Genomic DNA, 16276 nt, shown 5'->3' on the forward strand with positions numbered 1-16276 from the left:
TCAAAAACTTGTTTTATAAAACTATTCTCATTTTTTTATTTTTTAATTGAGAATCAAAATTTTAAAAACAAAAAAAAAACACTTTTAATATTTTTTTTAAACAGTTTTTTTTTCTTAATCAATATTTTAGATTCCGATCAAACCTAAACCCAAATCCTCCCTACGGCCCTAGCGTTGAACCTGACTTGACTTTTGACCCGAACTCGAATCTGACCTCAGACTTAGACCAAACTTAAATAAAATCAAAAAATAAAAATGAACTTTACAAAACACACTTTTACTTTCTGTTTTTAAAATTGAAAAACAAAAGTGGTTACAGAACGCATTTTTATTTTTTAAAAACAAAAATTTTAAAAACAAAATTATTTTACTTTCATTTTGTGATTTAAAAATTAGAAAACAAAAGTATAACCAAACAGCACCTATAATAATAATTAAAAAAATGTAAAAGTTCAAGATCGAAAACAGCTATCGTAGTTAATTACACTTCCCCAACATTCAAATTCAGAACTGACTACGGTTTCATTAGAGAACTCGCGACTACTGTAAATTCAAATGTCACCCTAAAAAAAAAATCATTCCCAAGTGATTCATTAACGTTTCCAACTCTCCTGCACTAATATCTTCATACAAGCTTTGACCAAGTTTAACTATCATGGGGGAATGGTGACTACAAAATTTTTAGTACATATATTAATATATTATGAGTTAATCAAAAAATAACAACAAGCATTTTATGAGCTAACTAGTAAAATAAAAGCCGACCTATACACGAGGCAAATATGCCAGACCCACATTCTTGATTTTCCATCCTAAGTTTCATAAAGATCTCTAAAACATCAATAACTCGACTGAGCATGGACCGGCAAAGTTAAAGCTACCTTCTATGAGCTAGAGTACCATATAAGAGAAGAAAAAAATTGGAATCCTAGATAGATCACCTACTGGCATGAAAGAGTCAGCAATGAGCATAGCTCCTTATTCTTCCCACCACATCTGATATAGCTATGTTTCGCAACTGTGGGGCACACAGGTCAGTAAGAACCCATTGGTGGCATTCCATAACCGGGCATTGGAGGCATCCCCATCCCTCCCATTGGCATTGGTGGTGGGGGTTGAGCAAACCCTGCTCCACCCATTCCCGGTGGTGCAGGCAAGGCAGGAAGCAATTGGGCATACATGTTCTGCAAAAGATTTAAAATGAAAACAGAAAAACACATTCAGAACTTTTAATGTACACACTTTATAACCAAAATAAATAATAGGACATCTCATTGAAGTTTGCATACTATGATTATGGCTTGGTTAAATGAAGAAGATAATACGGCCTTATAGCTTTTCTCGTTTCAGACATCAAATGCATTTTCCGTAGGCAGATTGATATGAGTCCAATAATGTACCACAGAAACAGAGTAAAACCCAACGTGTCTTATGTTTCTTAAGACAACTTATCATATTTATGTAATATCTGAGTTACTAATCATATGTTTATGATGAGACCTAAAACGCCAGCAAAGTGGCCAAAACCTACCAGTTGGTGGGTTCATGCAAAGGTCAGGCACTTAGCACAATTTATAAATTGTTTAGTTTTAGTTTTCTGAAAATTAGACAGAACAATTTAAATCCCCTAAATAAAGATACTTGCTAGATAGATGTAGAAGTAAGTAAAAGAATAAGAAAAGCTTCAAAAGACAAGGGAATCATACATGTTGAGCAACCAATTCCTTCTCCTCATTCTCTTTTGCTTTCACCTCATTTTGAGCTTCAATTTTGTCCTTCACTAGTTCATCCACTTTGCTTGTATACTCTCGAATAAACTGAAAAGAAAAAAACAGGATAGCAGAAAGTTAAATGGTTAAGTCATGCGGAGATGGAAATGAAAACAGCTCCATTTTTTTTTCTAGGGGATGTGGGGGCAAAAACCTGCAAGAGATATGGGAAGGCAAAATCGATCATATTGTTCAGCCAGGCAAGCTCAAGGACAACATCAGGCCGCAGCAAATCATAACAAACAAAGAGGCATGATGCAAAGCACTCTTTCTTTCCCTGCAAATAACATAGATAAGTATTTTATCAGCAGAAGCCAGAAAAACAAACACATAAACATTCATGACAAAGCAAAACAGAAACATTCCTCAGAAGAAGCAATATAAACAATCGCATCAGACATTCATAACAAAGTAAGAAAGAAACTTTCATCAGCAGAAGCCAAATAAACAATTGCATCAGACATTCATAGCAAAGAGTGTGTTTGTGTGTATGGGAGGCTTTTGAATCCTAAGATGTGTGTTTGTGTGTCTATCTTTGTATTTGGCCAATATTTAATAGTTATTTCCAAAAAACAAACAAACAGAAACAAAACAAAAAAACCGAAATTAATAGTCAAGGTAAAAATCAGAGATGAGAAAATCAAAATTATGTTTTAAAAAAAAAAAAACTAGACCACTCACCTAACAATATAATTGACAAACAAAAAACTATGACAATTGCAATGTAGGTAACCAAGAGAGACTCAAACTTGGACCTTTTGACCTTGTGGCAAACTACAGGCCTGACCATTCTTAGACATGCTATGTATTATAAGAGCTTACAACCCAGCCCCATCCAACCAAACAAAATTATAAGAAAAATATAGTGAAGCAAATGACTAAGAACTAAAACTATTTCATTTATGTTTCTTTTGTTTAGATTAAGTCAGACCTTCTCAATGAAATATACAAGTAAGTCTTCTGAAAGTTCACGATCGCCAGACTGTGAGCAGGTTTCCATAGCATCTTTGTATAGATTGTCTTTCTTTGATAATGCAATAGACTGCTTCCATCTTCCCGCTTTCTTATAGATATAAGCAGCAACACGTCTCATCTCAAGAAGCTCATGTTTCTCAATCTGCATCAATTAATAGATAAAAATGGTAAAATCCAACAAATCACAAAACTACCTTAGCTAATGATATTTGAACCAAACCTTTTGTGCAAGACCTATCTGGTCAAAGCTATCATGCAAATCAATTGATTCCCGTAATCTATCATAGTCTTCCTCCTCTATATATATTTCATTCAAAGCTTCATTAACAGCAGAAACATTGGTACTCTGAACAGCGACCATGTATGGCTTCACAAGACGGAGATGACCAGCCTGAAATCAAATGGATGAAGGGATAATCAATTGACACTTATAACATCAGAATAAAGAGGCAAACGAGAAAAAGGCATACCTTTCGCATTATGTCCACTACTCGGGCATGGTCTACACGAAGGGCAATCACGTTCAAAAGATCATTGATAATATCTGGATGTTCTTGTAAGTAGAAATGTACAGCCTTATAGTAGAGCTCAACACTAGCAACTTTGACAATCACATCTTTGAATTGCATGTGGTCCCAAGCTTCTGGAGAGTGGTTCATAACAGTGGTCGCAGCATTGTCAAATTCATCATACTGGATATATAAGTAAGTCAGTTCCTTCCAATGTTGCTGTTCATCACAAGCTCGTATAAGCTTGGGAATGTTAAGTCGGGTGGAGAACAGTTTAATGTGTTCCATCAGCTTTTCCGGACGGTATCTTGCATATAGAACTCCTAGCTCAGTAAATATGCCCATATGTGCACGTTCCAATCCCAGTCCACTCTCCATAAGAGATATTAACTCATCAAAGCGTCCCCTGTTCTGGTAATACTCACTGACTTCTTCCAAATCATCCACCTAAACATTTAAAGCACATCAAAGTAAAAAAAATTAGCAGAAGAATCTTTACAAATTACAAAAGAAAATTCATCAAGGTTCTTCTTTATTCAATATACATTATGAGATCTTGTCCCGACTTCAAAATTTTGAGAGCCTAAAAGTATTACTTTTTAAATGGTCAGAAGATCTTCCCAAAGAAATATGCATCAACCTGCTTCCCTAGGAGTGTATTAAAAATAGGATGTTTTGAATCTTGATGATATTTTAATACTTTCTATTTCATTAACTTCCTATAATAAGCCTTGTCCTAATTCTAAGAAAGAAAAGAAAAGGTTATGATCCTCAAATATTGTACATAGTTATCTTATTTCCTTTTCTTTTATATTAAAATTATATTTTATGAAATTCAGAGAAAAAAAAAAAAGATTATGATCGTCAAATACATAGTTATTTTTTTCCCTTTTACAATTAAAAATTATATTTTATGATGAAATTTTAATCTTGTAGTCATTATATATAGTTTATCAACTTTTTTGAGTCAAGTCCTTTGAAATGATATCTCATTATAAAAAAATATTTTAAACAAATTTGACACAGTTTAATGAGAACTTTCAAATTGTAAAAATAAATCTATTAATAAATTTTGCAATTTAAAAAGCTCCTTCAAAACAGAGTAGACAAATAAAAACTAAAAAAGTAAAGATTCATTTTTTCTTACCTACGTTGAACAGATCCTTAATAACTAGTACACAAGACTACAAAACCTTAAGAAGCGAAAGTGGTGCTGAAATTTATATTCAACATGTTCCAACAAAAAATGACACAAATCAAAGTAGCAGTGAGATTACCTGAATGATGATATTGAGACCACAGATCTGTGCCAAACGAAATTCCTCAGCATCAACACAAGCAAAACAAACTTCCTTCCATGTTTTAGTACTGTTAGCTTTTCGAGCTGCATCAACTGCATTTTGAAATTGCTGTAGCTTGACAAGAGTGACAGCCAGCTTAGCCCAGTTAGAGATAAATGCATATATGATTTTAGCTGCTTCGTACAAAGCTTCATCATACAATCGATCTCCAACATTTTGGAGATTAGCAACATTTGGCATAAGAATGAACTCTTCAATCTCAGCCAACCGATCAATTTTAGCATATGCATAAATAAGTTCGCCGTCAACCTTTGGCTCTTTGGTTTTCTGTCTAACCATCAGAAGATACCGCACCAAGTCAGGGTACACATTTTCATTCTCAGCAGCACGTATGACATCCAAGAACTGAGTTGCATCATCTGCACGGATGAATGACTCGATAGCATCACTCACCAGACCCTCCCGCAATTGGGCCTTGGCTACCTGACTCCAAACAGCATCTTCTTCAACACGGAATGCAAACTCTACAGCTCGTTCGATGCTTCGAATGTTATCCAATAGGACATTCACAGCCTGAACATTCAAATTGAACTTCTTGAAGATGGCGACTGCTTCTTCATATAGTTGAGCTTCAACAGCCACCTCTCCAACTGCAGGTCCATCAAAGTTGTCTAGCCTATTTATGTAATCCATAACTCTTGATGGATCAGCCTTAATGGCAGTAAGAATTAACAGATTTTGAAGATTGAAATTCCCACTAAAAGCAGAGTTTTGAAGTACAATCTTTTCAAGAAGTTCAATCAACTCGTGGGGAAGGTCAGCAGTCATAAAGGCTTTAACAGCTGCTGAAACTTGCTCGGGACTATTGCTCTCAGGCAGAGCTGTAGATACAACTTGATCAATAAGCTGTCTTCTATATTCATTTTCAGGAGTAAGAACTTTCTCCCATAGATCACCATCCATTCTTTCCACCACATACCTGACATATAAAGCCAATAGCATCACAATAGGTTATTAAAAAAATTTGACGTGCAACACTTAACAGTAAACATGAGTACACAAACCTAGCTTGAAGTTTGAACAAGGAATTTCTATTTGTTACATTAATAAGTTCATCATCACATTGCCCTCTACGGTAAGCAACAACAGCAAGAGTGGGATCCCTTTTCTCACAATATTTACCAACGACACGAGAATCATAATATGGATTGGTTGTGAGAAAATGTTCTGGGTTATTGTTGCTGTCAATAATGATTTTACCCAGAGCATTGTGAACATGTACATCTTGGCTTCCCTCACTCACAAGATGCTCCAAGAATTGAGTGAGCAAGCGAAGACGATTCCTGTGAGCCAAAAGCATATAATATGTCAGAAGAGAGAATGCAAATTAAAATACCAAGATTTATATATATATATAAATAAATGTGTACCTCTTCTCGCATTCCTCCACCAAAGGCTCAACAGGAAGAAGAGAACGAACTGATAAAATCAGGCCTTTAATAAAGTCCTCAGGGCATTCATCATCTAAGAGCTGTCCTACAACTAGAGGTGCATTTCCAGGGTTGACCTATTATGAAACAAGAAAACAAGAATGCTGGATAATCAATTTCATGTTAGCTATTCACGGAACATGAGAAGCAAAACGAAGAATATCTTGGGAATCCTACAAGATCCATTCTTTCTATATTCATCAGCTTCATATAACCGTGTCAAACAGGAGGTAAGGGACATCAATTCAAATTTAAAAAAAGAAAAAAGTAAAGAAAAAAAAAGTTAACCATTATATCAATTTTATACCCATGTATATATATGAAAAGTTTACCATCATCTAGAAGAAGTATGAAAATCCTAAATGAAATCAATTTTGTCTCTATGTTAACAGAGAAAGAAGGGCTGGGAAGAAATTTAGGGGCTTCAATTTGCAATTTTCTATTCTCATATAAAAAAAATCATCAACCAGAAATCTGAAACAACCTCACACAAAAAAACATTTACCTTTTGGACATAACCTTCAATATACCTAAGCATGTTGCTGGTGTATAAATAATGGGTGAGATCAGGAACAAAACCAAAACGATCGCAGACATTAATCAGCGGGCGTGCATCTGGAAGCTTGGCTTCCATTAGAAAATTCTTTGTTTTTTCTGGGTCATAAAAGTTTGATTCCCGTGTAACACGCTCGACCTCCTTAATTTGTCCGGTTTTTGCAGCTGCCTCAATGTACTTGAAGTGGATCTCGGGATCCTCACTACCAGAAAGAAAAAAATATTTAAAAAATAATCAACAAGAAAGATGCAGATAGTCAAACAAAATTTTTTTGTACCTGGAACTCAAATACGAGCCCAAGAAAAAGTACAGTCCTTCATAGGATTTGAACTGCTCGAATAATTTTATGCATGCATCCACACCCAATTGCTCTGCATATTCTTTTGCAGTCTGCATCAAACTATTATAGTAAGCCTCACTTCAATAAACTATGCAAAATCAAAAATAGGTCAAAAGAAGTATGGCTTTCACCTGGACAATAATCTGAAGATTGCCTCTAAGATTTACTACTAGAAGATCCTTCATGCACTCAAGAGCCCATTCTTTGGAAAGGGTACCAAAGAACTCAACTAAAGCCTAAATACACCTGAAAGTTAGATAACATATGGTATATACACATTGATCAAAGTTAAATAAAGATTCCAATACCAACCTGTGGATCAATTGCATGTGTATTCACAATAATACGTTTGACATCTGATAACTCTGTATAATGCTGCAGGCATTGACAGGCATTTAAGTCAGAAGATAATTAAACATCCCTCAGAGGAATTTTGCACTTATATGTAACAAGCTCTCATACCTGTAGGGCACGCAAATACAAACCAGCTTTTTCACAGAGTTGTGCAATACGTGGACGGTCATAATGAGTGAACATTCCATTTGCCAAAATTGCATCAGCAACATTTGGGAATGTCACAAGATTTATTTCCAAAACCTGCAAAAAGTAAATTAGAAGCTGATATGTTAACATATAGAAGCAAATGTGAATTGTAGATAAAAACACTGAAGAGAAACTCAATGGACCTTTGTCTGAAGGTGTGCATGTTCAGGTAAATTGGGCTTCAGCACATCCAACAAAAAGGCAGTTGCCTCACGAATCAAATTCCGCTGAAAAATAGTGAAACAAGTACAATAACATGAAATCCCAATAGATAAATTCTTTAGTTTGAAACTACAAATGCATTCACAAATTTATTATGTATTTACAAAATGGGAAAGCAAGTTAAAGAAGATTGCATTAAAGCATGAATGTCTAGAGAATTGGATAACTCAGTATTACCACGTAATGTAAAATAAATTGAATCTAACACTTGAAATGCACAAATATATACTTAAAACAAACCTGCAGAAACAGATCTGTAATTGTGTTGTAATCAACCGGGCAGCCACCCTCCATTTGAGACATCATCAATGCAAAATTAACCGCTCCCTGAAATTGAGATAGATCATGACATATTAAAATGCCAAAGGAGTCAAAATTTGATAACACTTGAAAAAAACAATAGAGCTTCATACAAATACAAATACCTGTGGATCTGTCCGCAATATTGTTTGCAGAAGAAACAAATAATCAGGTGTGTACCCAACCTGAAACGAAAACAAGTTTGAATATAATTAGTAAGAACCAAGAATGTTCAAATAATTATGACCAAAGACACACAAGTAGCTCTGTTCACTAAAAAATGGGCAAAGAGAGAAAAAGAAGACATTAGTAACCTGCTTTGAGTATACTAAAATCTTGTCAAACTCCCTTCTCTCTGCAAATGCTGCAACAACTTTTGGAGTTGCTCTGGCTTTGATGTATATCTTTAGAGCAAGGTCATTGTCCACTGTCTGCATTTTAAGAATACTTCATACTGTTAGAAAGAAAGAGAAAAATGTAATAATCAAAACATAATAAAATTGGCTATGCTAGTTATCAGATTGGGGCTTGTATGCATCATTAGGGACCTAACATGCTTATAAGAATTGAGAACCTCAAAGCTCTTATCCAATTAGATGTAGAATAAATCAAATCATCCATGGCCAAGGGCAATTTCAAATCACACAAATTATTCTCTATATAACTGATTTTTCTCTATCAGCAACCTCTGAAATGAGTACTTATAATAGCCTCAAAAGTATAAAATGGTGTACAATGTATTGAAAGATCTTTTATATAATAGCAATATCATTTATTTCAGACCTTGACAAGATCTCCAAGCTCTTCACTACATTCAAGCTTGTCCTCAGCCAACCAGTTCTCCAAAAGATTTTTCTTGTTTTGATTTACAACTAGGCGAGATAGCTCCAAGGATTCAAAAGCATTTAGTTTTCCTTTAGTCAACAAGGTTCCAAAGTATTGTAGCAATGGTGGTGTTTGCCCAGTTTGCACAGGGACACTCTGCAATGGTGAACAACATAAGCAGATTAAAATCTCCAAAAAAAACTTAGCATGACCTAAATAAATGCACCATGAAAGGTGGTTGCGTATATCTATACAATAATCGCAAGAATAAGCATGGCCAAATCCAAAAGTTACACCATAAACACCATGTTAGGCAGTCATGTATATGAGAAAAGCAATAATAAGCATGGACATTATTGAGTAAAAAGAAGAAAAAAAAAAAGAAAAGAAACCAACAGGAAATCCAAAAGTTAAACCTGAAATTTAGCAACTGTCTCTTGAGTACGAAGTATGCCCATTGGAGATTCTGCTGCAAGTTCTGCAGCCTCTTTGTACTTTGTCTGAGCAAACAGTTCTTGAAAGCGCTGGACAACCTGAGTGTGACAGCCAGATTATCATATTTTTAGCATGTTATTAAGAATTACCAAGTGAAGAAAAAGCATCAAAATGCAGTGATGCTGATCACACAATGATGTGCAAGATTAAAGATTGTGATAATGAATGTCCTGGAGCACTTTAGAGGACATAGGGAATGGGGCAACAATAACGTTTCACCTACGAAACATCAAAGTAAGTTAGAAACATGCACATGTAAACTTTGTAAGTTATTTCAACGACGTACTGGTTAGAAATCACATTGCTTGATGCCATCAAATAAATTTAACTTAGTAGATTTACTTACTCACAAGTCTTAGAGACTTGGATTGTTTCAATCTAAAATAACCACACTCTATACATACCAGTTCTTCTGCGCCAGGAAGGTTTCCTCTTTTAGCAAGATTAACAGCAAGTTCCAAATTGTTTAACTGCAAAAATAAAAAAGTAACATCTCAAAATCAAATACAACAATTTTTGCTCCAGTAAACACACACACGTACAGAAAAATTAAAAAAACATACCTGACCACTGACAAAAGATACAATTGTTTGCTCATTTACAGTGGCAAGCAGCACCTGGCCTCGCCTATTGACAGCATAAAAACCCCCAACTGATGAAGCTTCTGCAGTCAGAAAGATGGGGTCTGGACTGATTCTGTTTCTATAAACTGCTGTTGCTGTCTCTAGGTCATACACAAATAGAAGCCCTAGCTTTGTGATCACGTATATCAAACCGTACTTTTGTGATATCTACCACCACCAGAAAAAGAGAAAAAGATTAATCTGGGCAGAAAGTTTGGGTTTAAATAAAATAAATACACAACAGTATTAGAATACCTGCATTGACACAGGAAAGTCATCAGCGAAGTCGGGAGGAAAAAATAGATCTGCTTGCTTCTTAGTAAATGATGGTTTTCCTGAGAACAATATCCAGAAAATAAGTACCATAGAACAATCAACTGATAGCTTGAAATTAAATGAAGAAAAATCAGCACGATTCTGAAAACCACACAACAAACAACTATTGATAGGAACAAGATTCATTTTTGCACGGGTCTGCAATTGTGGATAAATTTTAAAGGTTGATATTAAATGTTCAGCTAACCTGGCTGGGCACCAAGTTCAATAATATGCAACTTTGATGTAACTTGTCCAGCATTGAAGCTTTTTGAAGCGAAACAAATAAGAATTGAAGGATTTTCATTTCCTGCAACCTTCATGTAACAAAGTTTTTCATTATTATTAAATAAAATACATAACAAAAAAAAAATAATAGTGCTGAAAAAGGGGGAGACAGATTCACACTTTAAATGTGGCAAATGATGCAGCATGTGCTTCAAGGGCTTGACTACGTTGCTGATCCACGGAGAAAAGTTGCATATTTCCTTTCACTAGCTGTGGCCTCTGCAGCAATAATTTAGGTAAAGATAAAGCTAAGATATTCTTGAGATAAGTAAAAATACAAACTAAACCAATAGAAGTTACTAAGAGACTAAGCTTTGCTTAATCATAATGAAGTCTTGCTCCAGCCAGGAGTAAAATAAAAAAGTGTAGAATCCCTAAATTTTCTCATACAAATCACATCCAACTCTTTTAATTAAAAGATATGATTGTTTATTTCTAAATAAATGAGCCAAAAGTTGCTATCAGCACAATAGATGCCATTTTAGACTTGCCAAAACTAATCTTCTTCTAAATCATTAACACCATGCATCTTTCAATTCAATAAATTACACCATAAATTTCTCGCCACTCAACAATGAAGAAATAAATGATCCAGTGTTTTACCCCCTTCCTTGCACACCACACACCAAGAGAAAATTAGAGCAAGGACATATCTTCTCATATGAAGACTTTTGTTCCATTATTACTAGGTGCATGAGCATGCCACAAGAGATGAGTCCTGAGCCTAAAGGCAGGTTTTACTCGCTACAAAACACCACCTATGGAGTCAAAGAATGTAAACACCCACAAATCTAAGTATTTGTGTAAAACAAATAAATTAGCACCACAACATCTTGTGTTCTACACAAAAGTACATAAAAGAAAATGCTGGTTCCGCGTAAACATTTCTCTTGCATATATCAACATTAAAGCAATCCCAAGATGTCAAAATGTAGTAACCCAACTTGAAAAACTTACAGAGTTCACATTTTCTAACCTACAAAGCCTGGTCTACCAGTAGGGTAGAAGGAAAAAATAATGATACTAACAAAGCATAACTAAAGGAATGAATAGGATTTATTCCCCCAAACTATGACCACTGTAGAGTTTTGCATCCTAAACTTTTCTTAGTAGCAAAAATTCCCCCTAAACTACAAAAATTATTGATAATAACCCCCTGTAATTACATTCTGCTCAATTCTTTTAACAATTTGTTGATATAGCACTAATATAACGTTAGTCTAGCACAGTTCAAGATCCACACAAAAAATAAATGCATAAATAACAATCGAATGATGAATTATGAGAATATGTATGTAGATTCTTGGAGGTACTGTTTGTATGTTTAAGGTCAATACACTGAATTTCAGGTAGCTTAAAGTTACTAAATAGGTCATTGGACTACAATTATACCTGTAACTAATAGTCATATAAGCAAATTGTTTTAGAAAATAAGCAGAATGTAACTGGAGGGGAATATTTGCAACAATTTGCACAGTTCAGGGGTTTTTTCGCAATAGAGAAAAAATCAGGAAACAAAACACAGGATGTCGAAATTCAGGATATACAAAAGTACATAAAAAAAGCTGGTTCTGCATAAACATTTCTCTTGCATATATCAACATTAAAGCAATCCCAGGATGTCAAAATTCAGTAACCCAACTTGAAAAACTTACAGGGTTCACATTTTCTAACCTGCAAACCCTGGTCTCTTGCATATATCAACATTAAAGCGATCCCAGGATCTCAAAATTCAGTAACCCAACTTGAAAAACTTACACAGTTCACATTTTCTAACCTACAAACCCTGGTGTTCACATTTTCTAACCTACAAACCCTAGACCGGTAGGGTAGAAGGAAAATATAAGGATACTAATAAAGCATAACTAAAAAGATTATTACAATAAATAATGACCACTAACCTCAGGTGAACCTTGAGCAATACCGATCAAAACCAACCACTTTTCAGTAGGGTCACATCGGTAGTTGATTATTTGATTACTAGCCAAATTAGCTGTCCGCTCAAACATCTTTACAGGTTCAGACTCGCCTAATATAAATTACTCAGAATATTAGCAGGGTAATCACTTATGCAGAATCAGCTGGTTGAAAAGAACAACAAAGCACCATAATAATTCTAATGTCAAGAAAAAATGATGGGGTATCTTACCTTCAATTGACCAGTGATAAACTGAGGTCTGTGTAACCAGGCCCAACATCTTTGGAGTGATCCACTTCCAAAAGACAACCTATAATAACAAAATACAATGACGACGACTTAGTAATGAAACAAGACCTCATGTTACCTACAGTCATACTGACTTCATAAATAGTATTGTAATAAATAATTTGAATGCCCTGAAAGAAAGAAATCACCTGTTCAGGCATCTGATGTGATTTTATCTTTGCTTTTGCTTCAATATTGAATATTTGTAAATGATCCTGAGTAGTTCCTGGAGTTAAAGCTACAAACAAACCATGGTCGTTGATTAATCAGATGACAACCATAAGAACAAAATGAACAAGGCAATCATAATAATCCAGAGAACAAATACAGTAATACTTCGAGTTATGCTTGATAGAAGAATAATGATGAAATTACAATTTCTCAATAGCACTAGAAACAAACCATAAACTTACCGATAACCTAAACAAGGAATACACACATGCCCATAATATGTGTATGTCCACATATCTATATATATTTACAATAATAATGTCAACGAAATAACAGTGCATGAAGTAGAGAAATTGATATCTTGAAGATAATAATACCAACAATGCCTAGTACAGGCAACTGATCAAAAGAGGAGCAAAAAATGTGTAAGTCGGTTTAACACAGGCAATGTTAATATATAAAATGAAATACAGCTACGCATATACCAGCACTCATCACCCCCAAATTGTAAGGTAGAAACATCCGGTAGCCAAGACAATACAATGCAGTAACACACCATCACAACATCACATAAAAGAATCGAATTTATTTAAGTAGAAAAGTGTGGTGATACCTTTAAGAGCGAGAATTCTAGAGTTGGGGTTCATCAATGCCGAATCTGCCGTAATGGGACGTCTTAAAGGCTGCATAGGCAAATTCATGTCGACAATAACCACACTATTTTGAGGTGCAGTCTCTCGTACACAAATAAACTTGTCGGATTCCATGGTCACATTCGTAAATGTGATGAATTGGGAATTTATCCCAATACTGGGTAACTGTAAAGAAAGAAAGAAAGAAAATCCATAACCACAAACTCGAACACTCACACTCAAAATGAGGTTAAAAATCACACAAAAGTAGCAAAGTTCACAAAATGAGTTAGGTTCAAAACATCGCAAAAACGATAAACAACCAAAAGGAGCAGCGTATATATCCGATGGCATAATGCGATTCAAAATCAAGTAATTACTAAAAACTAAGACGAAATTAACATGAAACTGAACAAGAAAAGGAAAAATATGAAATTGAAACGACAGTAGAAGAAGCACGCACCGTTAGGGTCTCCTTCATTGTGATGGGGGCATTTGCAGCCGCCATGGTGCCTAGATCGGAGGTTTCAGCGGAGAAAATGCGATTGAAGAAGAGAGTAGAACCAAAATATTGGTTCTAGAGAGAGAAAGATAGAAATGAGCTGCAGATCTAGCCAGTAGAATAGCTGCAAACGAGCGATGAAGGTGAGTCGCCTTTCTTCACGATTAATTTTGTTTAATTTTTTTTCTTCTTTTTTATTTAATAAAAAATAGAAAAGAAAATTTACTCACTCAACCGCTGTGAGGGTTTGTACGTCGAGGTCGTCGAGTCAATCCAGTAAGAATTGGAAATGTACAATCCAGGACTGCATGGTCGGAAGGTTTTGGGTAAAGGTTGGTAAAATTAGTATTACCCTAGCATTAAATGGGTATAATAGGTAGAAATTAAGTACCATTGTATAAATTATTTTTTTATTGTCAATTAATTTTGAGATGAAATTTCATGCACCTCATCGCATTCTAATATAGTATCAGAGTCAAACTAAACTCTAACGAGTATCCGATCTAAATTCAATAATCGATCCAAAAAGACGAACCAAAAGAATTACTTGTAATTTGGGAATAGTGAGTCAAAAGAGCCACTTGTAATCGAGCAGTGCAAGATTGGTGAACAAAAAATAGTCATCATCTTAAGGGGTATTAGAGAGTAATAAATTATTAGCCTATTCCAACATAATTAATTATTTTTGTTATGTCAGTTAATTGTTAAATAGTATTAGGTTGTTAAACTATTTTAATTAGTTTTTTACTTTCGATTGTTAGCTGGATTGGTTAGTCGGTTGTTCTTTAAATACTTTGCCTCTATATAACCAGTATCACAGAACATTGTATTCATTCAATTCATTCAATAACATTTTTGCCAATTCTTTCTTTCTTTTTTTGCAATATGGTATCAGTGCATGGAAGATATGCTTTCTTCCGATCTTAATTCTTTTATTATCTTTCACCGTCAATTGCTTCTTCTTCTCCGGTGATGATCTTGTTTGTAGTGAAGAATTCAATTCTGTTGGGTTTTGTGCCCTAAATAAAACTCATTTCAATATAATCAGATTTACTAATAAAGATCAGAAATAACATTTTATGTTGCACGGTTCACATGATTTATTTCATGATTATATATATAATGTATAAATTCTATTTAAGTCCAGAACATATATTTTTGTTAATGATTATAGTGTTGTCAGCACAGTGGAATATAATCTTGATTATATGTTTGAAAGTTTATTCCCTGATTTGTCAGTTCACTGGATTTAGACTGGCATGATAATCAGCGATAGGTATTCTTACACCTTGGATAAGTGGTATGTCTTTTCCAGGGCATTGCAAAGTTTACCAGTATCGGATGTATAGAGTATACATCGGAAGGGACCGATATTGAACTTTGATTAGATATGTTAAAATTTACCGTAATATCTATTCAATTCAATATCACATGTTGATCCTAGATCAAATGATCTTAATCCTGATATGATTAGGTTCGATCTCAAGAGTATTATACATGTTCTTTGATTTGTTAGTTAAGCCTACTTTTGGGTCAGGGTGATACGTACATTTTGGGAACATGATAGTATAATTGAGTGGGAGCGCTAACATAAATATGGAATCTATAACTTCTATAGGAATTTAGAAGTGAAACGATGATATCCTTCGAGCTTGGCTAAACAGAGATAAATGGTTGAGATCTCATTTCACTTTGCTGAAATATCATTTATACGGAGCTAAGTGTTAAGGATAAAATACATTGAAGGTGTAATGGTAATTTAGTCCTTATTCAATGTAGATCATCTATTAGAGGGTCATTGATCAAATTAGGATTATAACAATGGATAATTAATAGCGTATCTATATCGTTGAACATATAGAGCATTCTATATGACTGAGAGTGCAATTCCAAGCTCTAAGAGTGGATTCAATAAGGAATTAATAAGTTAGGGAATTTACTTGGTAAATTCGGTTCGGCTTATTGGAAGCTCAGTTATATAGGCCCATGGTCCCCATACTAGTTGAGACCATACTGCTTGTAAGACTCGGTTAATTGATTTTAATTAATCAATTATAATTCTAAAGTTAGACTATGTCTAGTTTATGAATTTTCACTAAGCAAGGGCAAAATTGTGAAGAAAAGAGATTCTAGGTTTTATTTGTTAATTAAGAGACTTTATATGTCTAATTAATAAATATATTAAATGACAACATTATTTAATAATTAATTTTT

At 34.4% G+C, this 16276-nt stretch overlaps 1 protein-coding gene across 1 annotated transcript; it reads right to left on the reverse strand.

The window, feature by feature from the left end:
* Positions 1 to 671: 671 nt before the first annotated feature.
* LOC115720849 (clathrin heavy chain 1-like) lies at positions 672 to 14249 on the reverse strand. Its single transcript, XM_061110655.1, has 30 exons — positions 14024 to 14249; positions 13542 to 13746; positions 12907 to 12995; positions 12701 to 12779; positions 12453 to 12580; positions 10672 to 10770; positions 10472 to 10580; positions 10204 to 10283; positions 9889 to 10116; positions 9730 to 9795; positions 9247 to 9363; positions 8789 to 8986; positions 8320 to 8436; positions 8131 to 8190; positions 7946 to 8032; positions 7627 to 7710; positions 7403 to 7537; positions 7253 to 7315; positions 7072 to 7176; positions 6878 to 6990; positions 6550 to 6802; positions 5985 to 6121; positions 5619 to 5897; positions 4531 to 5533; positions 3215 to 3700; positions 2965 to 3135; positions 2701 to 2886; positions 1924 to 2046; positions 1707 to 1817; positions 672 to 1184 (listed from the first exon to the last, which is right to left on the reverse strand). Exons 1-30 carry the CDS (start codon positions 14066 to 14068, stop codon positions 1035 to 1037), a joined length of 5106 nt encoding a protein of 1701 aa, XP_060966638.1. The 5' UTR covers positions 14069 to 14249; the 3' UTR covers positions 672 to 1034.
* Positions 14250 to 16276: the final 2027 nt, after the last annotated feature.

The sequence above is a fragment of the Cannabis sativa genome, chromosome 2 (assembly GCF_029168945.1).
Source record: "Cannabis sativa cultivar Pink pepper isolate KNU-18-1 chromosome 2, ASM2916894v1, whole genome shotgun sequence".
Lineage (NCBI taxonomy): Eukaryota > Viridiplantae > Streptophyta > Magnoliopsida > Rosales > Cannabaceae > Cannabis > Cannabis sativa.